The sequence below is a fragment of the Neolamprologus brichardi genome, chromosome 1 (genome assembly GCF_056152115.1).
Source record: "Neolamprologus brichardi isolate AB-2024 chromosome 1, ASM5615211v1, whole genome shotgun sequence".
In the NCBI taxonomy this organism is placed as follows: Eukaryota; Metazoa; Chordata; class Actinopteri; order Cichliformes; family Cichlidae; genus Neolamprologus; species Neolamprologus brichardi.
In genome coordinates, this window is record NC_142104.1 from 42337032 (window position 1) to 42362562 (window position 25531).

At 41.1% G+C, this 25531-nt stretch overlaps 1 protein-coding gene across 2 annotated transcripts in view; it reads left to right on the plus strand.

Annotated features, from left to right (window-relative positions):
• Positions 1-4376: 4376 nt before the first annotated feature.
• LOC102783952 (SH3 and multiple ankyrin repeat domains protein 2-like) overlaps positions 4377-25531 on the plus strand; it is a 231214-nt gene continuing 210059 nt past the window's right edge. The window contains exons 1-4 of one of the 2 annotated variants that reach the window (XM_087842576.1): positions 4377-4601; positions 16571-16774; positions 18991-19062; positions 22359-22467. In XM_087842576.1, the coding sequence (XP_087698702.1) occupies positions 4398-4601; positions 16571-16774; positions 18991-19062; positions 22359-22467 (589 nt within the window). In that variant the 5' untranslated portion in view covers positions 4377-4397. Of the gene's footprint in view, positions 4602-16570; positions 16775-18990; positions 19063-22358; positions 22468-25531 lie in introns of those variants that run through there. The other variant, XM_087842570.1, reaches the window with a different exon arrangement.

The window sequence follows — 25531 nt, forward strand, 5'->3', positions numbered from 1 at the left end:
CTCTAATGATAAAAATTTTATTTGTGAAGAAGTTCATGAAGTCGTTACTAGTTAACATTAAAGGGATGGTTGGCTCAAAAGAGCTCTGACTTTTTGTCAGCCTGGCTACAGTGCTGAAGAGAAACCTGGGGTTGTTTTTATTTTCTTCAATCAGTGACGAATAGTAAGATGTTCTGGCTTTGTGGAGGGCTTTCTTATAAAGCAACAAACTATTTCTCCAGGCTAAATGATGATTCTCTAAATTTGTGACACGCCATTTTCTCTGCTTAGATAATGTCCCTTAGATAAAATCTGTGGCAGATAACTTTAGATAACTCTAAAGTTATCTGCTTTAGGCTACGTGTTTGAGAATTATACCACGGAGTCAGGTACTTCTGATTAGAGACCTTAGTTTTCACTGGAGCTACAGTATCCAGAGTCGTACGTAGTGAGGAGGTGAAATTATTAACAAGATAATCGACCTCTGTTGGAGTAGCGTTCAGATAGCTGCTCTGCTCTGTGTTGGTACTGGGCATTGACGATGATAACAGTGGGTGGATTATATTCTTAAACTTAGTTACAGCGCTTTCAGAAAGACATCTACTGTGATAAAGTCTACTCTCCACTGCTGTGTAATCAATTATTGTAAATGTAAATGTTATCAGGAAATGATCAGACAGGAGAGGGTTTTCAGGAAACACTGTTAAATGTTCAGTTTCTATGCCATATGTTAAAACAAGATCTAGAGTGTGATTAAAGTGGTGGGTGGGTTCTTTTACATTTTGAGAGAAACCAATTGAGTCTAACAACAGATTAAATGCCATGTTGAGGCTGTCATTTTTAGCATCAACATGGACGTTAAAATCACCCACAATAATTATTTTATCTGAGCTCAGAACTAAATTAGATATAAAGTCTGAGAAATCAGACAGAAACTCTGTGTAAGGCCCAGGTGGACGATAGATGATAACAAGTAAGACTGGTTTCTGAGTTTCACAGCTGGGGTGGACAATGTTAAGCATCAGGCTTTCAAATGAATTAAAAGTCTGTGTTGGTCTTTCATTAATTAATAGACTGGTGTGAAAAATTGCTGCCACACCTTCCCCTCGGCCTGTGCTTCGAGGTTTCTGGTAGTTAGAATGACTCGGGGGTGTTGATTCATTTAAACTAACATAATCATCCTGCTGCAACCAGGTTTCTGTAAAGCAGAGTAAATCAATTTGTTGATCAATTATTAAGTCATGTACTAACAGAGACTTGGAGGAGAGAGACCTAATATTTAATAATCCACATTTCACTGTTTTACTCTTTGGTTCAGATGTGGATACTGTATTGTTCTTTCTTTGTAATTGTTTATGTTTAAGTTGTTTGTTGCTGGTTTTTAGTTTGTTTTTTGTCTTTTTGGAAGCTGACACAGTCTCTATGGAGATGGGTTTTTGGGGGGGTAGCAGGAGGAGAGAAGCTGCAGAGAGGCGTGTAAGACTGCAAATCTGTTTCCTGGTCCCAACTCTGGATAGTCATATTTTGGGGGGTTTAATAAATTTGTCCATATTTCTAGAAATGAGAGCTGCTCCATCCAAAGTGGGATGGATGCCGTTTCTCCTAACAAGACCAGGTTTCCTCCAGAAGGTTTGCCAATTATCTATGAAGCAGTACTTGAATGCTCAAACATGACACATGTTACGTGACACTTCGAGTGCATTTGTAATTGGCCACATGCTGACTGGAAAAGCATGGGAGGAAATTATACACATTACAGAATAAAGTCCGCAGCAGGAGGCTGAAATGAAAATGTGCAAAAACAAAATCAGGAGTTTTTTTTCAAACTGATATAAAACTGGCATTTTTTAACTGTCACACCTTGATTCTTCATCTTTTCTCACCCATTTTCATCCTTCTTTGTTAATAACATTTCTCAAATCCTCAAGGAATACAATGTAGAGTTATCTGTTATCACGAGTGGGAATACAAACTCAAGAAATCTGGGAAAATGCAAATCTATCCATTACACATGTCACTGAAAATGACAGCTTTATCTATTGTTACCTGCAGTGTCATCAAATCCGGGACATCTCAGCTAATGGGCATATATGGTCGGATATGTACACTCATCATAGCCGTGAATGTCAAAGTCATTTTGGGCTTTTCATGGTTTCTTTGCACTGTTCTTTTTCCATGATTGTACAACATATATCCTTGATGAGTGGGTGTACAATTTATTTTGGATTTTCTCTAATCTGCACAGGGTCAAAATTATATACCGGTATTTGTTTAAATATATACAAATATAAATATACACTCATTAAGGTGCTGCTTAAGATTCTATATTTCTAAATAAATGCAAATTACAAATAGTTTTCAAATAGACTGTACCAGCTGTCAGGAATGGTGGTAGAAGAATCATCCTGTGGGGCTCTTTTACTACCAGTGGCACAAGGACATTTAACAAAGTGGATTAAAAAATGAAAAAGGACTACTTTCAGATTCTTCAACTTCACCTCAAATTAACAGCTAGACAGCTGAAACTTGGACCCGATTGGGGATTCAAAAAAGACAAGGATTCTAAACACACATCTTGTTGCTTAAAAAGCCATCTCTAGACCCAGCAGTCTTAGCTAATTATAGGCCAATCTCCAACCTCCATATCAAACATCCTTGAAAGAGTAGTTGTCAAACAGCTAACAGATCATCTGCAGAGGAATGGTTTATTTGAAGAGTTTCAGTCAGGTTTCAGAGCTCATCACAGCACAGAAACAGCTTTAGTGAAGGTTACAAATGATCTTCTTATGGCCTCTGACAGTGGACTCATCTCTGTGCTTGTCCTGCTAGACCTCAGTGCAGCATGACACTGTGAGGAACCTTGGAGTCATGTTTGACCAGGACATGTCCTTCAATGCACATATTAAACAAATATGTAAGACTGCGTTCTTCCATTTGCTCAGTATCTCTAAAGTTAGAAATATCCTGTTTCTTAGTGACGCTGAAAAACTAGTTCATGCATTCATTACTTCCAGGCTGGACGACTGTAATTCATTATTATCAGGAAGTCCAAAAAACTCACTGAAAAGCCTTCAGCTAATCCAAAATGCTGCAGCAAGAGTACTGACAGGGACTAGAAAGAGAGAGCATATTTCTCCTGTTTTGGTTTCCCTTCATTGGCTTCCTGTTAAATCCAGAATTCAAAATCCTGCTCCTCACATACAAGGTCTTAAATAATCAGGCCCCATCTTATCCTAATGACCTTGTAGTACCATATCACCCTATTAGAGCACTTCGCTCTCACACTGCAGGCCTGAGTTATGAACCCGTGACAGAGTCCAGCTTTGGGTTTTTTGTTTGTTTGGTTTTTGTTTTTGCAGCAGTCGCAGTTAAACAGACAGATGTTTGAAAAGTCATCTTGTTAAATATTGTATCTTGCTGGCACTCTGAAAAGAAGTAGAGTGAAATCATCTTAGCACGATCATTTCCTATGTTGAGCTATAACCTTCAGATTTTGACTTACAGGGTTTTTGCTTGTATTTCCAAGTTGAAGTGTTTTCTTTAGTTAAAGAAAAGGTCATAGATTAGTTTTTTAAAAATGAAAAATAATATTTAATGAATGAAATGAAGAAGAAGTTATACATTGGGAAGGTTTTACCTAAAACCATTTAATCTCTGTCTGTGTTTAGTCCTTATGTTAGACCTCTAACTGTTATCTAATGTCAACAAGTGAGAATAGTTCAGTGTGGGTGTTGGGTACTGTTTTAATCAGTTACTTTAAAAAAATAGCTGATTAACCTACTTACAAAACTAGCATGTTATGCTAGTTGTTATAAGAAGAGAGAAATCTTTTTTGTCAGTGTAAGGTCAATGACATATGGGGATATTAATTGTTAGTATTTAATTAATATAAAACATTTAACCTCCAAATCCCCACACACTGACTTCTGAGAAAATAGTTGAAAATATATTTAATCAGACATTCGGGTTATTTCAGTATCTTCATCCTGCCCGGGTCACTTACAAGCGCACAGCTGGAGGCACTGACTGATAAGACCATAAATCATGTTGACAGTGGATCATTTGGCCATAGGGAATAGATTAACTCTCAGGTGCAGTTTTCACCCTTTGTGAAGTTCATTTAGTGATATACAGAAAGCACTAATGAGCCAGACCATGTTTTTGCATATATTAGGTGATATTAGTACCTCTGGGAGTTTACTGAAGCCCACTGTACAAGCTGTTAGCACAGGATGGATGAGACAAAGTAGCATGCGTGGTCTTTGACGGCTGTCTGAAATGACAGAAGGTGTCTGATGGGAACAGGAGGAGATTATTCAATTTGAATATCTAGTTTCTTTAATCAGCTCTTTGCAAGAGCCTGATATTATTTCCTGTTTGCTTCTCTGTCCCAGCTGAATTCCCCGGGCCTGCTGACTATGCCCCAAAGCTCCACCTCCAGTGAGGATGAGATGGCCCAGAGCTTTTCCGACTACTCTGATGATTGTGCCTCCGAGAGCTCCCGTGAAGAAACCATCTATGAGACCATAAGGGCCACTGCAGAGCCATCGCAGAACCGCATGGACGACATTCACACGAACTCGCTGGTTATCCGTGTCTTGATCCCTGACCTGCAGCAGACAGTGAGTATCTGTGAAGGATGAGAACAGAGCTGTTGAGAGTGCTGATGTTAACCTCGTAGCATCAACAGCTCACTCGCATCTAGGGTAGGGTGAGGCAAACATCCACCTCTTTTTTTGTTACAATTTTCATCTTTTTGGGACGCCAGAGGTCAAAGCGTTTAACAGAACAATATTAATGTTGACATTAATGTATGAGACATCATCAGTAAAGGAAACGACCTCGACCCTAACCCTAGATGGGATGCTAGTAACCCGATAAATGTTTCGAATTGATCATGTTTGTGACTGTGTGAAATATTAACGTGATTGATGAACATAAACGTGCGACTTGATATGTACTGTAAATGAATGCTGTGTATTCTAACACCTTCTAACCTCTTTTGTGATCTAAAAGCTTTTATTGAAAGCTGGCTTGTAGTAAACTCAAACGCAATGATGCCATTAATGTGTGAGACCTGCAGGAAAGGTACAGTCGGTGGCATTTCAGTTGTGGGCTACAAACAGTGTCACCAGGCATTAAACAGATAGGAATCTTTATAAAAATTGATAATGCAGGCAGAAAGAAACAGGTGCGTTTCCAGATGTTAAAGGTTTTACAGTGATCCAAATGTGCTTCACTGCACTCTGCTCACTCCAACTCCAACAACGAGATCACTGGCATTTCTGAGAGGGTGAATATTCTTTAAGGGTCCTTTCATGTATAAAGTAGTATCCCTATTAGCTCCCCTGGTATATATCATCTGTTGTATATACCCGGAGAGATAAAAGAAATTAGCAGGAAATGTGCAAAGACTTTTGCCAAAACTTGAAAAACACATACACCTGTTAGCACATTCCATCGGTTTGTTGTTTCATCTTATTTTATACTCATCATAAGACTCCTCTAGCATGATAATATAACACATGCTTATCTCTTCCATTTGTGTGAGATTAACCTTTAAGCAAATGGATGTTTTCAGAGGAAGCAAAGGAGTGTAATCTCAGCCTTGGAGGCTTCCTGCTGTTTAAAGTAGGCTTACCAGTAATCTTTCACTCATTTACAGTTTTAAAGCCGGGGACTTAAACGAGCTCTGGCCATCAAGGATCATAATATGATATTATTGGTCTGTGACTGTTGAATGGGAGACGTGTAGCAGGTTGTTATATATAGCTGCATATGTGTAAGAGTGTGTATCAAAAGTTAAGGTGGGTCATGAGGTGGGCGGGGCTATTTGGTTTATTGCCATCAAATGTTTGGTGAGAGTCACACTACAACATTTAATGACACAGTTTGCCTCTAGAACTCAAATACTCATTATACAATTTAATATTGCTGTGCAGTTTATAATAGAAGATGATGAACCCAGATGTGGGAGCCCAAAGGAGAAAGTAAATTTCCTATTAATATGTAAATGAATAGCAGGTAGATGAATAGCTGAAAGTAAATGATGCCTAATTAATCTTATTTTTAGGCCCTTATTTCATATTCCACATTAAAGCTGCGAGCAGCAGTGATAGGACCGTCGCATCGCGCCCGCTGCCGTGTACGTGTGCCGGGCTCGACTCATTCGAGATGTTTGTTGCAATCTTTCAGAAAATTCTAATTTGTCTGTTTCATAAACAAGGCACACTTCCTGTGCCTGCTAGACATCGTACAAGAACACATGTTAAGTTTATGTCACAGTGTTGTACACTGAGTGTGTGACCAGCTGCATCTCTGTGCGGGATGGAAGCGGGATGCAACATAACTTGTTACATATTTAACATATTTTTGATACATTTTCATCCTTTGGTGAGCCAAAACTGTCTGTCTGTCAATCTTAAATTTAAAACGTCTCATAATGTTTTTGGCTGTTTCAGCCTCAAACACAGACAAACCTACCACATGGCCTTCATGGTTTCACACATATAATATATAATAATGATAATAATGTTATGATTTTCTAAAATCCTACCCCTCAATTACAACTTCCTTTTTCGTGCCATGCCACTAGAGCCGCCATTAAATGAAAAGCCATCATTTTTACACAAAGGCATTATAATTCCCTCGAAGCACAGGCAGACGCAAGTGGTTTTCTGTCACTGGTTTATTTGAAGACTTCTCTCCAAAGCCACCGTGAAAACTATACAGCATTAACAAAATAAAACTCAGCGTAAGACACAGCAGTAAAAACACTGTACAACAAGCACGATAAATAAATAAATACCTCGTTTCTTTAACCGTTTAACCGTGTGTAGTTAAAGTCCACTTAACATGTCTTTCAATAAAAACCATCCTTTCTGCGCGCTTACAGGTGTTTTTCTTCTTTTTACCCAAAGAGGAAACTAGCGCAACTTGTAAGCGAACTTGACTTTCAAAATAAAAGCACCAAAACGTTGACTACAAAAAACAAACAAAGTAATGTACAGCTTAAACAATTTACAATCATGACATGGATCTTGACAAGATAAAGAAATAATACAAATTATATACAATGTCATCATGCCAACAGCTACAGGCATCATCAAGGCTGGAAGTTTATACAGACCTCTTTCTAAGTGGATGTGGTCAGCCTGTGAGGAATATTACTCAAAGCAAAAACATTTCCTATTCCCACTCGGTGCTGCTCTGGCTGTCGGTGCCTATTTGTTGGGACTTTGATCAAATGTAAAGTTTGGGACAGATTAGAAATGCGTGTTTAAGTTTAAGTATTTTTTTGTGCTTCATTGCAAAACACTGAGGCCATTTGAAAAAAACTGAGTTTACTCAAAACAGTAGTACCAAGTCTTTAAGGCTTTCCTGACCAAATTTCAGATGGTTCTTATAAATCAAGCAGGACTGATTCACTTAAACCCTGCTGTAAATTAAATAATCTGTTAAACTCAGGCACGTTTAAAGATTTTAAAGTAAAAATCTGAATATAATCAGGTTATGTGTTCAGCATGTTACCATGGTGATTTAGCCAGGTCAAAAGAGAGTTACTGTCATGACACAGAAAATTCTCACAACTCGCAGCCAATAACTGTCACGGTCCAGAGTGTATTATTATTGATCTTTGTTGTTATCTGGCACTTCACTGCAATTGTGATGGTTTCTCTAGTTCTTTTTGGTCCCTGTGCTCCTCTGTGTAGTTTCAAGTCCGTGTCCTTGAGCCAGTTGTATTTCCTGTTTTACTTAAAAGGTGTCCCAGGTCATGTATTCTGTTTTGCTTCCCTGTTGTCTTGTATAGTTAGATTGTTACCTTGTGTGTATTTTTAGTGTGTGGTTACCTCTGTTCTTCGTCGGAGCGTCTGCGAGTCATTCTGTGTATCGTCCCCGGTGTTTCTCTGTCCAAGTTTGTCTCCAGATATGTTTCCAAGTCTGGAAAAGGCTCTTTGTTTTAAAAAAAACAACACACTCATCTCTGATAAGTATTACCCAATAGGCAAAGAGAGCTTAGATGGAGTCGGGGAGGAGACTTGCCCAGCGCTAACTGATACTGAGTCCCTATGGGAGACGAACCTGGTCCCTTTGAAGGCATGTTTGCCAGGGTGGCCCTGGTGCACCTTCATACCGGTTATCACCGGCTCTCTAAATTTGTGTGCTTGGTAAATAACTGGGTTACATTTAGTGGGCTTGAAAACCAAGTTAACTGTTAATTTTAAGGTTAGTGTAACCTGTAAGAGCCCTTCGAGTGATGTTATAAGAATATGCAGGTTTTATGCTTCACTGTTCACAAAAGTTAAAAAGGGAATGTCCACAATTTAGACTTCTTGAATACAGGGTGTGTTACTAAAAGCAGTTCAGCAGGAACAAAGCAAAAGCCACATCAAATCATAATAATCACACAATCAAATCGGTGGACTCATCTCATTAACCTACTCTGAGATTATGTTGATTTTATTCTGATCTGTACGGAGCCCTGCAGGGGACATGGGAGAAAAAAAAATTAAGACGGACTTTTGCGAGATCTCGCAAAAACTTTTGCGAGATCTCGCAAAACAAACTCGGGATCTCGCAAAAGTTTTGCGAGATCTCGCAAAAGTTTTAGCCGCATTCTTCGGAGGCCGCCAGCTCGAAGCCGACCGGGACGTCGAGGCACGATGTGCCAGGAAAGCGGTGTTCCTCCCGGCTGTAGTAGGTCTCGACCTCCCGTTAGCTTCGAGCTAGTGGGTGTCAGATCTCCGAAAACGTCGGAGCACTTTTGCAAATATGTGATGTCTTGTAAACCGAGCAGGTATCTGGCGTTTACACAACTACATTCACATCTCAAAATATCTTAAAAGTGTATTTTGTGACCCAGAAAGAGTAATATTACAATTAAGTAGCTGCCGCCATTGTTGGAATTCGCAAAAGTTTTGCGAGATCTCGCAAAGTCCGTCTTAATTTTTTTTTCTCCCACATCCCCTGCGGGGCTCCATAGATCTGAGAGACGAGACAGGTTGGACAGAGCGGGCATGCCTTGGCCACGACGTGCCTATCTCTGTGTGGATATAATCCAATAAGATTCCAAGTTCTTGGAAGCTGTAATCCAGTAGGACCAAAACCTCAAAGTGTAAAATTTGTTATCTAATGTTGTCGCTATGACTGTCCAAACAGTCATATGTGCGTGAAAGACTATCACACAAACTCTTCACAGCAAATGATCAGCTCAGTTTAACTTAACTAATCCCATATGGAAAAGAAATAGTAAAAACATATATGATTTACTCATGAAAGTGGCCACTTCCTCATTACTTTCATATATATTTTTAGTAAGTATCCAAAACATACAAGTTTCATTATATAATTTTTCAAGGGATCTTATATCTGTTTTCACTCTTGTATGCTTTTCATACAAGTTTCACACAAGACAGATACGAACTTATAAGATTTATATATATATTTTCCATATGGGCTGGACCTGACTGACCATCCAGTTAGTCCCAATTCTAAGTTTGTGTGATTGTTTAAGGAAAACCAAGTTATTCTCCTGTTGACCAACGTTCCCTCTAAGCTGCACGCGTGCGCGATTGCGCACTGCTGGTCTCTGCGCACAGAAAATCTGTGTTGCGCACAAAAATAAATAAATAAATCTAACCTGAAATACTTTAACAATTCTGTTTTGCAGTGTTAGTCAGTGAGTGACTGGCTGCTCCCGTATGGGATCAGAACGATGCCACCTTATCCCATAGTCCAGCCAATGATGCGATTCACATTCGTATATACGCAGCTAATCAACGTCGTTGTCAGGCTATGACAGCGTCCTTATGTGCTGACACCGGTGTTTTAGCGAGCAAAGCGGCTGATGTGGAGTGAAGCCACGTTAATTGGAGATGTGAGCAGGACAGACGGAACAATTGACGGAAAAAGTGTGGACTTTATACCAGTTTTTAAATTGTGTTGATCGGCCAGTAAAACCACGTTAAGTGTTAAGTCAAACACTATTTCCATCATGGGATTAGAAGTGTAGGTGGTCGAAGGGTATAAATACCTCATTGTCCACCTGGACAACAGACTAGACTGGAGACTGATCAGTGAAGCTATCTACAAGAAGAGTCAGAGCAGACTGTACTTCCTGAGGAAGCTTGGGTCCTTCAATAAGTGTGTTGTGGAGAGTCTTCTTAAATCACCTGCTGGGGTAGCAGCATCAGAGCCAGGGACTTAAAACGGCTCAAAAACCTGATGAAGAACGCTGCTTCTGTCCTACTGTGGAACCAGTGGAGATGATGGTGCAAAGACGGATTCTTCACAAAATCAAAATCACAAAAAAAGAAAATTACAGACAACCCCGAGCATCCTCTTCATGAGTCGGTCTACAGCAGCAGAGTGTCTTCAGACCTGCTGTAATACAGGAGATGCTTCCTGCCCACAGCCATCAGCACCTACAACAACTCGTTGAAGAATCCTGGATTCAATTAGTTATGACAATATTTAAGTCACATGTTCCAGCAGCAAAGTGACACACAGGACTCACACAAAAGTAAAGGATATAAAATAGAAAACAATAAATAAAAGACTGTACAGGGCAAATCCCCCCCTGCCCCCCCCTCCCCCCCAAAAAACAACAACAACAACAAACAAACAAACAAACAATAAATGTTTTCTGTTTGTGCATTTAAAATAAATTCTAAGTAGAAACAAGATTCTACTTTTAAAATCTTTCTGGTAAACAGTGACTCCACTGTGTTTTGTTTGTTTTACGTGAACAGTGGGAACTTTAGCTGTTAGCTTGTCATAAACTGCAGCGTTGGTACATTTACACTGTGGGTCAGTATGGTGCTGCTTGTTCTTTAAAGCTCTGTGAGAACCATGTGCATACAGCACAAGCAGCCTCACTGTACCACATGTAGGCGACCTTAACTGTACATAGATGCAGCCTTCCTTTCATTCACAGTGAGAATCTGTAAGTAAACGTTGGTCATAAAAGACTGCCAGTGTGAATGTGAAAGAGCAGCTAGGTGCTTCTGGAGTCTGTGCAGCTCTTTGCTTGATGCGTGAATGTCTGTGAGGAATAATAGCTGTTTATTGGATGCACATGTGCAAAAGGACAAAGGAGTAAAAGGGACCAAAGATGGCGGGGCTGCTGCTTGGCAAAGCTCTGTCTTCAGCCACTTGATGTTCCTCTCCTGAGTTTCGTTCCTTTCTGTCTCGTTTTTAATGCCCTTTTATGCTGCACATTTCTTTCAGTCTTGTTGTAGGAAATATAACACATCTTTTGGAGTTTGTACAATCCAGTGGATTGAAATGTACAGCGATGAAATAAGCTCATGACCCGTTGACGTAATTATCAAAGTGAAAAGAACTGCAGCATAAAATATCTATGTGCATGTTCACATGTGCACTGAGCTCTCTCACGAGTATGCACTAGTGCTTCTGATTTCACATTCATCAGTGAGTACTCAGTGGTGCCACTTGATCACATGATTGAGTCACACAGTGCGCTTGGAAATCAAAATCAAGTGAATAATTCAAGCTAACACAAACACACACGTGAGGCAGGCTCCTGAAAACTGCTCGTTCATGTCATTTCTGAGTGAAAAGACTAGAAGCAGGAGGAAAAGAGATCCAGACTTTAACAGTGTAATAATCTCTGTCACGCTGCAAATTATCCAAAAAGGTCTAAAAGTCAGCTGCAGCGATGTATAATGTTTCAAAAGGACCAACATCTTGGACAGGAAAAGGCAGGTGTAGGGAGTGACAACATTTCCTCTTTCCCACATGCTTTTCTGTGTTCCTGGTTCGTCCACAATCTTAACACTGTTCTTCTCTTACAAGCTTTCTTTTCTCACTTTATTTCATCCATCTCCACTGTCATTCAATGCCAGTACTCAGTTCTTACATCCAGACAGAGACAACATCTTTTCAAAGTTAATTTCTGCTACAAATTCAGAGGCTGGACTGGCTTGGACCACAGGAGATGATGGGTTTGTGAACACCAGAAAGCTGCTGTGGACATATGCTTCGTCTAACTGTCATTAACACCAGCACCATCAAATGTGTGTTGACAAGAGCAGTAACTGTCCCCAATAAGATGATTTCACCTCGTCGGGTGCCATGTAAAGCAGTTGCTGCAGCAAATGCTCACTGTTTGAAATTATCTTTTCAAATATTCTGTGTTTGTGGTCTGAGTCTTACACTTTCAGCTCTGGCCACTGTGGATCATGCTAATTTCACAGTCAGGTGGGTGCCAGTGGAGATGATATGACCCAGCGCTCTGAGTTCATTTTGTATTTGTCTCACTTTAGATTTGTGATTAGTTTGTGTCATTCCTATTTAGCTTTAGTTAAGGAAAGGCAGTTATTATTTATTGTTTCCTTGGTTTCTATGTTTGAGTTCTTGTATCGTTCATCACGTGTTAGGTCTGTTAAGCTTGTTGTCATGTCTAGTTTCAGTGTTTCCTGTTTTATTTTGAAGGAGTTGTGTGTTCTTTGTTCATTGTATTTAGTTTCACTTCCCCTGTCCTGTCATTAGGCTCATGTCAGTCAGCTGTTCCTCCATGTGTTCCCACTTCCCCTAATCACCTCCTGTGTATTTAAGTCCTCTGTTTTCAGTGTGTCTTTGGTCGTGTCCAAATTCATGGGCTGCATTCTCCTGAGGACCCGGCCTTCACGGTCTACGTGGGCCGGGTCCTCAGAAGGTCGGGTAGGCTGGAAGTAAACGGCCGTGAAATTGGACGGTCTAGCCTTCTGATTAGCGTCACCGCTGTCTCGGTGGAGTTTAATAAACTCGTCCGTCTGCTCCTTGCTATCTAAAATATAATAGGACACTGGCGTAAATTCTCGAACGTCTCACACTTCTGTTTAATCAGTTTTCTGTTTGACGTTTAGTCAGCTGTGTAAAAACCAAGGAGGAACCCACCCGGGGGATTAATAAAGTTTTATTTTATCTAATCTAATCTAATAACTTTAATCTCAGCCAAACCGATTTACTCACAAACAAACAAAACACAGAAAAATGCCCAACAATAACATTTTTAGGTTGTCTAAGTGACTTATATATTACGTTTAACCCGAGCAGCGAAAGTCCGCGGTGATCTGAAAATGATGTGCCGGGAGTTGTGCCGTTCTCGGCCGCATCAGTGACCCTCGAGCTCCCGGCTTGCTATCAAGCTGGTGGGTAGCAGATGCTCCGAAAACGTCGAAGCACTTTTGCAAATATGCGATATCTTGATAAACCGAGCAGATATTTGATGTTTACACAGCTACTTTCTCACCTGAAAATATGTTAAAAGTTTATTTTGTGACCCAGAAAGATTAGTGTGAGTAATTTTAAAACTTAGTAGCGGCCGCCATTATTGGAAACTGGAGTTTGGCTGGGCCGCACTATGAATTCTGGGATATGGTGGGCCACAAAGGACACACCCGACCCATCCTTCAAATTTGGGGAAAAGGAAGACGCATTTGTCGGCTGCATTCGGAGGAGTCTACGAATTTGGACAGCCTTCAGCGCGTCGCTTCGACGTAATCGGTCTACAAATCAGGAGGATGCAGCCCATGAATTTGGACACGACCATTGTCAGATCGTCTGCTTTGTTTGCAAGCCAAGAAGTTGTGTCAAGTTTCCTCATGTCAAGTCCATGATCCTGTTTTTTGTGTCCCGTTTGGATCTTTAGCCATCAGAATTGTTGTCCTAAGGCCAAGAAAGATGCCAAGCGGATTTATTTTACCAAGTGGATCATCATGGCCATATTGGTCCATTTGATTGACCTTTATTATAAGTATGAATTTATTTTATTTTCGGTTGCTACAAACGGGACAGACATGACTGGGGGATAGGACAGGGAGAAAGAATGAAAGAAAGAGAGGGAGAGAAAGAAAACCAGAGGGGAGAAGAGATGGTGAGAAAGGGGGGAGGAAAGAAAGAAAAACAAACAAAACACCTGGATCACCTGTATGGAGAAAAAAAACAGAAGAGAAAGCAAACAAAAAAAGAGCAACATAATAAAAACAGCACCATCACAATAAACTAGCTAGCAGTAGATACTAAATATTAAACGCTATTGTGCAGCACGCAAGATAGACAGCACGCAATGTGCTTTGAGGCAGCAGCCAAGAAAGGTGTAAGTCCTGTGAACACCCGTGTGTACACCTGTGTGGATCAGCATGCTTGTATTCCAAAGGTTTCTCCATGTAACGATCTGCTAGGGAGTGTGGGGAGCCATAGCCCCGTCCCCCAGGGCATGAAGCAGGTATGGAGGAGAACCAGGCCCCAGATATCCAGAGGTAGGTTTTTAGTTAATTTAGCTCGCCCAGTTTCGTTTATTGTTAGCTTTGCCTTTTGTTTACAGTTATTTTGCCAGCCTCAATAAACGGCTCGTTTTCTGTTATTCAAGTCATGTTTCACATTTTGTTTTCGTCTGCATTTGGGTCCACCCTTCACTCTACACACAGTCAGCCCTGCTGATTGTGACAAGATTAAGTTTTCACCAATTTCAGTGGTCACAACCAAAGTAGCAAAGATGACACAAAATAGTAAGGGATCTTATTTCTGTTTAAGCTAGGACTCCCTACAACCTCCTGCAGGGCATCCAGTCATGAGAGTAAGCCAGTGTTCACTGACGGGAGAATTTACTTAGATTGGTTTTGATGACAGGTGAAATGAAGCATCACAAAGGACCAAGGATCAAACCTGAGAATGTCACTGAACACATCCTCAACACCAGCACATCATTTCTTCTGGAGCTCGTCTTGTCACATCTTTAAAATAATATGTTTTGCATCTTTACCATCAGTTATTGACTGATGAGGGTTGGTGGTACAAACGTCCGTTTTGTGAAGCAAAAGTTCAAGTTCAGGGTTGCCCTGCTTTTTAGGGTCTTTTCTTTACAACTTTAACTTTCTTTTCGTGGAGAGATCAAAAACATTTATGCACAAAATGTCTGGGCTTTACTGAGTGATGATCTCCAACGTTTCCTGCAGTAATTTGCAGCCGATGTGAAGTGGCTGTGATAAAAATTAGCTCCAAGTGCAGAGCCATGGATCTCACCTGGAACAGTATAGAGCAGCGGTCCCCAACCCCCGGGCCTCGGACCGGTACCGGTCCGTGAGTCGTTTGGTACCGGGCTGCGAGAGTTGAGGCTCAGGTGTGAAATGTATAGTTTTCAGCGTTATTTTGTTATTGTTTTTATCGTTTACTCGGTTTTCCTGGGTCTTTTCACGTGTGTTATGAATAAATCTTATTTTTTTCGGTACCGGTACTAGTTTTATTTTGTTGTATTTATCCGCGACACCTTAAAGGCTGGTCCGTGAAAATATTGTCGGGCATAAACCGGTCCGTGGCGCAAAAAAGGTTGGAGACCGCTGGTCTAGAGTATTCAATGTTTAATTAAACATTGCAGTGGTCAGCATATACAGCATTCAGTTCTTACAGGTGCTGAGAGATCTCAGTGGATGTGAGCCTTTTGGTCCTCTTGGCATACTTTTGTGATGTCTTTGTCCTTAATAATTACAAAAATTTAAAAAACCTAAGTGAAAGTGTTGCTGTTTTATTTCTACAGTGTTAGGGAGAAAGTCAGTCACAGCAATGGGTAAGAATGAGTGCAGTCTTAGGTGGCCAGATGCTGTTTCTCCAGGAGAATATCTCCACAGTTCCAGCGTGACCACTGGGAAACACAGTTTTGTCAGTTTTTATTCTGTATATCTCTGTGCTGACGTCCAAAGTACAAGAGCAAACCCTAAACACATGCACAGTTTCATATATAATGTTGAAGTTGAGCACAGTCGGTTCAGGAAGCACTAACAATGGGAGTGGATGGAAGTCTGCTATTGTAAGAAGAGGACAGGAGGCCCTATCAGCCCACACAGTCCCTGCCAGATGCCAGACATCTGTTTCTCTATACGTCCAACCCTTCACCTCCTGTCTTTGTCTCAACGCCAGACAAGAGGATTAAAGCTACACAGAGTTCACAAACTGTTCATCACTTCAGACTTTATTAAAGACACAGGCCTGCTATCACTGGCTGAGCAGCACACCCAGCTGTACAGTCTCACAGACACTTCCTGAATGCCACGGCACAGCGCCCGTAATCCTCTCTGATTCAGACCAGCAATCCTGCATTATTTGTTTGGGCTTTTTCACAGAAGCTGAAGCTGAGAAAGAGCAGGGGCAGAAGGGTTCTGTCAATTACATCCGCAGTGAGGACAGCGTCCTCACTATTGTTAGCATCCTAACAATAAAACAATAAATTTAAAAAGGTTTGGCAGCGATGTGTGTGTCTAGTTTTAGTAACTGGGACAGGGTTTGGGTTATTAAAACACCAGTTTGGATATGTTAGAGCTGTTTTAATTGGGCGCCATTGTTCTTTAGCTCTGGGCTAATCTTCTCTTGAGTCTTATGGCCCAAGTTTTTGCATCTGCCAGTCAAAAGTTGGAAGTCCAGTCCAAGTGAAACGTGTGTCACATAATGTTTGTTGTTTTCAGAGGTGATTATTTACTTTTTCTTGCTTGTGTCTGCCAGCCAACGCTTCAGGCATCACTTTCTAATCAGTTTGTCTATTTTTTTCCCGTCACATATCCCCCCTCCCCCTCTGCTGCACTCCAAACCCAACCAGAAATGCATGCGCTTCAACCCGGATGCAACGGTCTGGGTTGCCAAGCAGCGGATCCTTTGTACGCTTAATCAGAGCCTGAAAGATGTGCTCAACTATGGGCTTTTCCAGCCAGCTAGCAATGGGAGAGAAGGCAAGTTCCTGGATGAAGAACGCATCCTCCGAGAATACCCCCAGCCAATCAGCAAGGGCGTCCCAGCTCTGGAGGTAAACTGTTGACAAATTTACGTGAATCACGTCACATTTTTTGGATATTTTATGTTACATAATCTAAAAATTCAAACAGGAAATTGTTTAAATTCTGATGTAAATAATACAGGTGTGGTCAGAAGTTTACATTCACTCATCATCATGAATATCAGGGTGAATTTCTTTATACTGTTTTTCTTTCCAGGGTGGAATAAAAAACAGTTCATATTTTAATCACTTAAAAAAAAAACAGAATTAGATGCATAAATGTATCTTGGATTTTCTCTAATCCACACATGGTCAAACATATATGTACAGGCTCAAATGTCATTAGTGAGCATGATTTGCTGTAGCTTGTAGTTTCTCTTTGTCAGCATAAAAAGGATTTGTCAGAATAACAGGATAGTCCAAGGAGAATTCTACATTTAAGTCTATTGGAGCCATTTTTACACAGCTGTTAAGTTATTTGGTGTCATCACTTTGCCTAACTGTTAGCCTCAGATGAGAGGGAAGTGGTTAGGATGTTCAGGAACTGGAAACTACTGGAATACATGGTCCAACAAAAGTGCCTGGTCAACGTGCAACTTACTACGAGACATTTAATCAATATATAGATTTTTATCCTGTGTTGGTCATAGAAAATCCTAAATAAAGTCAACATTGTGCACCCAATTCTTCTTCTTAAAGATATATGCTGTAGCCTGGAAAAAGGACAGCTCAAACAAATAATTTAAATCCCCAAATTACAATGACGACTGTGTGTGTAAACCTCAAACCGCAAATGTATTTTTTGAGAAAAAATTCAAATCAATACTGAAATTTAGTATCGTTCAAAAGTGAGGAAGGACAGAAGGAATCATTCTTTTGCTTATGTGGCTCAAAGGTTCTGTGCAATACTTTGATTTAGATATACGTTTGCAAGTAATTTAAAAAATCCTGTTAGTATGGATCTTTAACGAATCCTGCAGTAAAATGCTTACAGCTGACAGCAGACAGCCCGTAAAAGTAATGAAGTGTGCTCTTGATCAAAAGGACACATCTTAGGCATTATCCCCAGTGATTTCCTTTCCAGAGGAAAAGTTGCTTTCAAGATGCACCCAGAGGTGCAAAGTAAACTGGCTGTGACTGAGACGTATTCGAGGTCACTGGATCCCAAATGTGTACTAATTTAATAGAGGGCTTACTGGAGCCACCCGTTTGATTCGGGACTTTTATCCAAGGCATAGTTGCGCTCACTCTGTGGTGTCTGATCTCAGATCAGTACAGCACAGACGTGTAATGAGGTATAATATCATCCATCCATCACCCATCCCAACAATGGACTCTTCTCACTGTTGAGGTCTGGGAAGTGCTTCCGCTCCCTTAAGGCCAAAACAGAGAGAATGAGGAGGAGCTTCTTCCCCCAGGCTATTCAGGCCCTGAACCAGGTGTAGGACTGGACTCTCCCACACATCACTATAAGACTGGACTCTCACACACATCACACAACACGTTCTCACTCCCAAAGTGTAACATTTTACGCTAGGTGACAAATCGTCAACATATTACGTTTTCGGCTACCCACCACGTTCCTGAATGACGACCTCGGAAAAATGAGGAAAAATGAGAACCGTATGGACTCAATCTACACATGTTCGCTCTTTTTCTTCAAATCGCTTAGAAACACGCTACTTAACATAATTAAAGTCTTGGTTAAGGTCAGGAAAAAGGTTATGGTTAGGGCTAGGGATAACGCCGCGGGACGTGACAAAACGTCGGCATGTTATGCCTCGGGAGTGAGAACGGGCTCCACATCACCACACGCACCACCACACATTTCCTATAATCCTATAATTCCTATAATTTATAATCTTTACAATCTCTTTCTGCTATTTGCACATTTTTTACTGTAAATTTCTAAGTTAATTTGTAAATTTTGTAGTAACCTGTAAATTGTAAATACGGAAAAACTTTTTTCTGTCATTTAATGGTCGGGCATTGTACAGCTACAAGTATTTCACCCCCATGTCATACTGTGTATGGTTATGTGTGTGTGACAAATAAAATTTGAATTTGAATTTGATAATATAAGTGTTGCTTTACAGTAAGAAGTTATTGACTGTCAGGAGAAATATTAAATATAAAGTCATAATGATTTTTCTTGAATTTCTGTTGATGCCTACAATTTTTAAACACAGTAATGTAACCGTTTTGCTTACAAATGCACTTAATTGTTACTTTTTTTTACTCAACAGTTCCGATACAAGAGCAGAGTCTACAGACAGCCCAATGTCGATGAGAAACAGATCGCCAAACTTCATACAAAGGTAGCATTTTTGTTGAGTTAGTATTTAGTCACATGTTTAGGAAGCACGCTGACTCTCAGACAGGGTTTGCAAGTCATTTATGATGAGCCAACTTTGACTAAAAGCAGAGACCGGTTTTCCAAATAATGCCACATGACCTGACACGTCTACTTCACCTTGATTTTGACATGCACATAGAGACAGAGGATCATTAAACTATCGATAAGCTTTTACCCACAATCCAGCTGAACTGAATGGATTTAAAAACCCAGTGAGGTAAAAACACATTAAAGATGATATTTAACGAGGATGCGCCTCTTTGCACCTACCTGACACTGGGCGTTTGGAACAGCAGATAAATGCTCTTAAAAACCGGCTACATGTAGCTGAGACAAATGATCATGAAATCCAAGAATAAATAATAAATGAAATGTGCGGCAATAAATGTCACACTTCCACCCACCTCACTCTGACTGTTGGCTGGCCCCTGGGAAGTGCAGTGTGTGAAAACACAACAGTAATGGCTGTTTCACACCAAAGGTGTTGCCAAAATAAAATCATAAAAATGAGAAAAGAAAGGACGCTCACAGATTGCGTTTCTCTGTAGTGGCCTCAGTAATCACTCTCTCAATTGGATTAACACTTGCATCTGTTCGCTGTGCTTCTTGGCAGCTCGAGTTGTGACGAGAAAAGAGTGAGGGATAGAAAGTCCAAGCAAGCGAACAGTGCGACTTACCTGTCAGTTATGCTTATTTGGCTTAGCTGTTCCTGTGTGATAGTTGAGGAAACTCTGGGAGTTTTTATGCTGCTCAAATGAAGGCTGTTCTTTTCTCTGGCAGCCCAACAGCAGACTGCTCCCTCACTCTATCTCTGTTCCTCCCACATGAACTGAAATAAATGTATACAGTAAATTGAAGATTTCTAGCGTCTCCATCGCTGTGAAAGGCTAGCTCTGGGCTGCTTTCCCACTGCTACTGTAATCCTGTAGTGCAGCCAAAGTATAAGTGTCTCTGGCAGCGCTCTGTTACCGGCATTATGGGAAACTGTCTGACAGCTGCTCTAACTCCATCTCGACTATAGGGAGGAGAGGATGGACGAGAGGTGGTAGGCGACTAGAATCCAAAAAGTTCAGAAAAAGCACGTGTTCAATAAATATGGGGCACGGTGGTTAATGTGCTCAAACCAAGTTTACACAAGGGTCAGTTTAGCAAATGCATCTGTTTCTAATGTTTCTAATTTTTGTTTCTTGGCTTGACCCAACTTTTCGGAGCTAATCCTGTTTGCCATGCAGTCTGCTGCCCTGCGGTTGGCTCGAGCTCACACTGAGAGAGCCAATCAAACTTTAGTTTCCCAAACTATTTCAGTAAAAGGAGAAAGAGAGAGAGAAGGATAGGGTACCGTCCTGCAGACTGATTCATCAGTAGGGATGGGTATCGTTTAGGTTTTATCCGATACCGGTGCCAAACCGGTACTTTTGAAACGGTGCCGGTGCTTAAACGGTGCTCAAAAGGTGCTTAAAGAATGGAGAACACAAAATTGGTCCAAAAACCTCTCATGTTCAGCTGTTTTTTTGTAAAAAGGGGCATATATGGTATCACTCTTGGCTGGAAGCAGCTTAAACAATGGAAAAAACACAAACTTTGTCCAAAAACCTCTCATGTTTAACTGTTTTCCACTTTTTCTTTGGTCATTTTAGCCTTTTTGTCCAGGGTGAAGGGAGTATCTGCCATCAAACAAGAAGACAGCTGCATGTAGCTATGATGGTGTTTGCTAGTTCACCTTACATGCATTAATGTAATAACGTGGTTAGCCTACTCAACGTAAATTACACACGAACAACATTAAGCTACTCACGCAGAGAAGAACGGCTGCTGCTGCATCATCATCCTCATCATTTCTGCTACACTGGCAGGGCTAGGGGCCAGGACTCTCCTCTTCGGGTTTTTGGGGGATGTTGCTAACTCCGGGTCCGATAACAGGCACCACACCCGCAGTAGATGTGCTCGGTGTGAGGTCTCGCAGCAAGCTATCAAATACAGCGCATTTCTCGGCTTTTAAAAAAACGCTATGCATCGCCAGGTGTTTCATCAGATTTGAGGTGTTACCTCCTTTGACAGTATCACAGTATCAGCTTAAAGCACTTGTTGCAGCTGCTGAGTTTGCATCTTTTGCTGTGAAGTACAGCCAGACTTTGACCGCTTCGCCTTGGGCATTTTTAATCTGTAGCTCTGCTCTAAAAGAACGTACGTACCTGGACCCGCCTACTATCCTCGTGAACGTAAAATGATTGGCTAGAATCTAAAGTGTATCACAGCTCAGGAAAAAAAAGCAAAGAAAAAAAGCACCGAAATGTGCGCTGCTTTTCGGTCTGGTTACTACCGTTTATGTCAGAACCGGTGCCATCATGGCACCGGATACCGGTACCCATCCCTATTCATCAGGCCTGCAAATACACACACACACACACACACAGGACGTATCAGCTACATTAAATAAAACATTGCAGAAAAACACATGAACTCTTGACATTTCTGGGTATTTAACTGACTCATCATGGTTCAGATTTAAACAGCAGCTCTGTGATGAAAACCAGCTTCGTTTCATTCGGTCACATCAGCCTGTTAGAACGGTATCAGCTGTCACATTAGCTAACGTGGACTGGCTGATCCAGCTGAATGGCAGCTTAGCTCAACTACATGACCAGTCTGAGGTAAATCTATGCTTGATTATTGTTTTTGCTTTTTATTTATTTTATTCCTTTACTTCTATGAATAAAGCTTGAAATGTTTTTTAAACTGTTTTGTTCTTTATTGGTTAGTTTAAAGGAAAAATCTCCTCATTAATTCTCCTGCTTTTCTTTCCAGTCCATTCTTATTTTGCTACCTATTGTCCTTCTCTTCTTTTGCCATCTCATTCTTCGTTCCTCATTTTACTCCTCTCCTTTGGGGAGCTGCTCTCTTATCTATTTTTATCATGTGGCCTGGAAAGAAAGCAGACAGAACAGGAAGGAGCAACCATTCCACTCTTTCCACTCGCCACACTCTCAGTCCTGTCATGTCCCTTTCTGTGTAGCCTGCTTTCAGCTTCCTTGTATTCTACCTTATATTCCTTCCACCTCCATCTGCAAGCCTCTCTCAGTTTAACAATGTATTCCTAAGCGTTTCCACTTTTCACCCTTCGTTATTCTTTATCTCAACTTCTATTTCAGTCTTTTTGCAGCTCTGAACCTCTATCCTGTCTTTCTCGCTCTCACACACCCACTACCATTTGTTCTTTTTCCTCACTCTAATAGCGCTTTGTGTTTTCTGGTTGTGTAGGCCAATCTGAGGAAGTTCATGGACCTTGTTCAGCATAATCAAGTGGACAGAGTGGCCAAGATGTTGGAAAGAGGCTTTGATCCCAACTATCACGATAGTGACACTGGCGGTAAGGCAACATGCTGCTCATAAGCACAGACAACAAACACTTCAAGTACACTAAAAGCACAATTTACAGTTTATACAAGTGCAAGTCCTGGTTTGATAATGTGTATGTATACACACTGTTACTCTGAGGAGGGTCAGCAGAGAAGCACATAATAGAGGAAGAAAACTCACCAGGTGTTATCAGAATATGTTTTTTCTTCATTTGCAAAAAAGAAAATGTAAAAACACTTGGAGACTCCCAATTGCCGGTCTTGGTATCTGGGGATCGGTCCGCCAGGACCTCCACTCCTAGCTGCCGCCCGTCTCACAATGCACCCGCCAACGAGATCGCGGATACAAGCGGCAGAAATTAGCTTCCTCCGAAGGGTGGCTGACCTCTCCCTTAGAGATAAGGTGAGAAGTTTGGCCATCTGGGAGGGGCTCAGAGTAAAGCCGCTGCTGCTCCACATCAAAAGGAGCCAGCTGAGGTGGTTTGGGGATCTGACAGGGATGCCTCCTGGGCGCCTCCTGGAGGCATGTTCCTCCAGGAGGAGGCCCCGGGGCAGACCCAGGACACGCTGGAGAGATTATATCTCTCGGCTGGTCCCAGACAAGCTGGAGGAGGTGGCTGGGGAGAGGGAGGTCTGGGCTGCTTGGGCTGCTGCCCCCGCGACCCGGCCCCGGATAAACAGAAGAAGATGGATGGATGGATGGATGGACCTGGAGAATCCAGTTAGAAAAACATAGAGCTGGATTTTTTTGGATTGGCTGGATTTTATTTTTGTTTTATTGTGTTGAAGTTTTTAGTTTATTATCAACCCTTGCTTAAAAACCGACCATTTATTTGAGGTTTGGCCAAGATGAAGAAAAGACAGCCTATTAGAAGCAAAGGTAGTCAAAGGTTTACCATTCATGAGCCTGTGGAAGGATCATTAGTGGATCTCATGGTAGCACCTAAATGAGATGTGGATTTTTGGATGTTAGCGTCTGCTCTCCCTCGCTCTTACATCATCTGTGTAAATCTCCCAAAGTGAGCAAGTATGCTTCCACAACGGCCTCTTGTTGGCACTTTTACAACCTTCTGCAGACTGTGGACGTGCATGAGTCAGTTAAGAGTCAGTCCCCAAGTATGCCCACACCTTTTTTTGCCTTTATTTTTGACTTTGATTATATTTAAAAAGTTAAAAATACAAAAGCCCTTGTAATCTTCAGTTTAATGATCTTCAAGTTCCCCATTTTGTGTGCTAATTTTATACCAAATTAGAAGCATCTTATCTAAAAGATACTGAAACCTCATCCATGCATTTCTTACTTTAGGCTGGTCAACGTGTACTTCCTTATAATCAGGTTGTCCTAAAAGCTCCCTGAAGCATACACAAGGAGAATTTAATTTAGAATTAAGATCAGAGTGATCAGATTCCATCATATCTGAAGCCCCCACAGGAACATATTATCCAAATGGAAAAGTGTGGTTACAAGAGTTTACATAAGCAGAATGAGAGAAGTCCCATCGAACCAGCTCCCAGTTTGGTTTCAAGACGCGGAGATCTCGTTTAACTTTAAGATCTTTTCTCTTTGCTAAATGTCAAGAGTTGAATCAGCTAATCCTGAACTGCACTGCTGGAGGTTCGGGCTGTTTAAGTGCTAACCATTACACCCGGAGCCTTTTTTTCTCCACTCACCCTTTTACTCTAATTAATTGCAATATTGTATGTCATTAACCAACCCTTCCTGAGCCGGGTTGTTCTGTTGAACTGTATTATTTGTGAATCATTCTCTGTAATGTTGTAGCTTCTTACAATGAAATGGTCTTGAGATAACTGTTGTTGTAAAATGTTGTTGAAGAAATGTATTAAAATGTAGCTAAATGGGAGGAGACGCCGTACTGATTTGTGTAAGATATCATATGTGTTCCACCAAGGTCGAGAGCCCTTCATTGGAAAAAAAAAAAAGGCAACACCAAAGCCAAGGGGTCTACTTCCAGTCCCATCATGACCAGAGGCTGCTCCACACACAGGATTAAGTGTAGTTATAGGATTACTGGTAGGGAAAGCAGATTAATGAGCAACAAGAGACAAAAGGGCATCTATTCCAGAAGCAACAGTTCGATGCAATCGGTTCTGAAGGTATTCGTGAGTTCAATTTTTGAATGGCTGTCAAGGCACTAAGTTGCACTCTAAATTAGAAATGGTAGATGTAAATGGTATCCCGGGCAGGGTAAACTGTTCCCTCGATGTTCTCTTCATAAGGGTCTTCTGAATCGCTCTTTGTCTGGTCCCTCACCCAGGACCAGTGTTGGGTAAGTTACTTTAAAATAGTAACTTAGTTACATTACTAGTTACTTCTATCAAAAGTAACTCAGTTACTTCAAGTTACTCGTTACTTTCAAAGTAACTAGTTACTAGGGAAAGTAACTTTGGTTTTACTCAGAATTCTCTTGTTAATGTGTTGCTTCCATAACTTTGCCAGTCTTCTAGCTTGCTTACTTGCCACAAGTGCACTGTGCCACCTACCAATAGAAAGGAAAAGATAATGTGCATATTTCCACGAGAGAAATCCCACGCCTGGACCGTCGTTGACCGCTGCCATGATTCTAGCCTACGTCACAGCGTCATGTGCGCTTTTTACATCCAACACAAAAACTGCAGTTGTGGTGCTTTGATTGTACTCAGAACTTGGAAATTCTGCCTTCTGAATAGGAAGATGTAGGCAACTACAGACTGCAGATGAGCTGCATACAGGGCTGGACTGGGACAGAAAATTGGCCCGGGCATTTTGACTAGAGACTGGCCCACCATTATAGGAAAAATCATAAAGCCTTTGAATGAAAACAAACGCTGTTGTGACAGTGATGTACACTGTTTTGATGGTATATATGCATCAATCTATCAATCGTTTGTTGTAAGATTCAGATAATTATTTTTTAAAAGCGAGACATTTTAAATGAGAATAAGAAAGAAAAGTATTTCTTTGTGCCCCCCTCTCCCTGTTAATGCCCCACCTGGCCCCCCTGGCAAAACTTTGCTAGATCCGCACCTGCACAGTTACCAGCTGTCAGCTACCTAAAAAAGGATCCTGGGGTTATC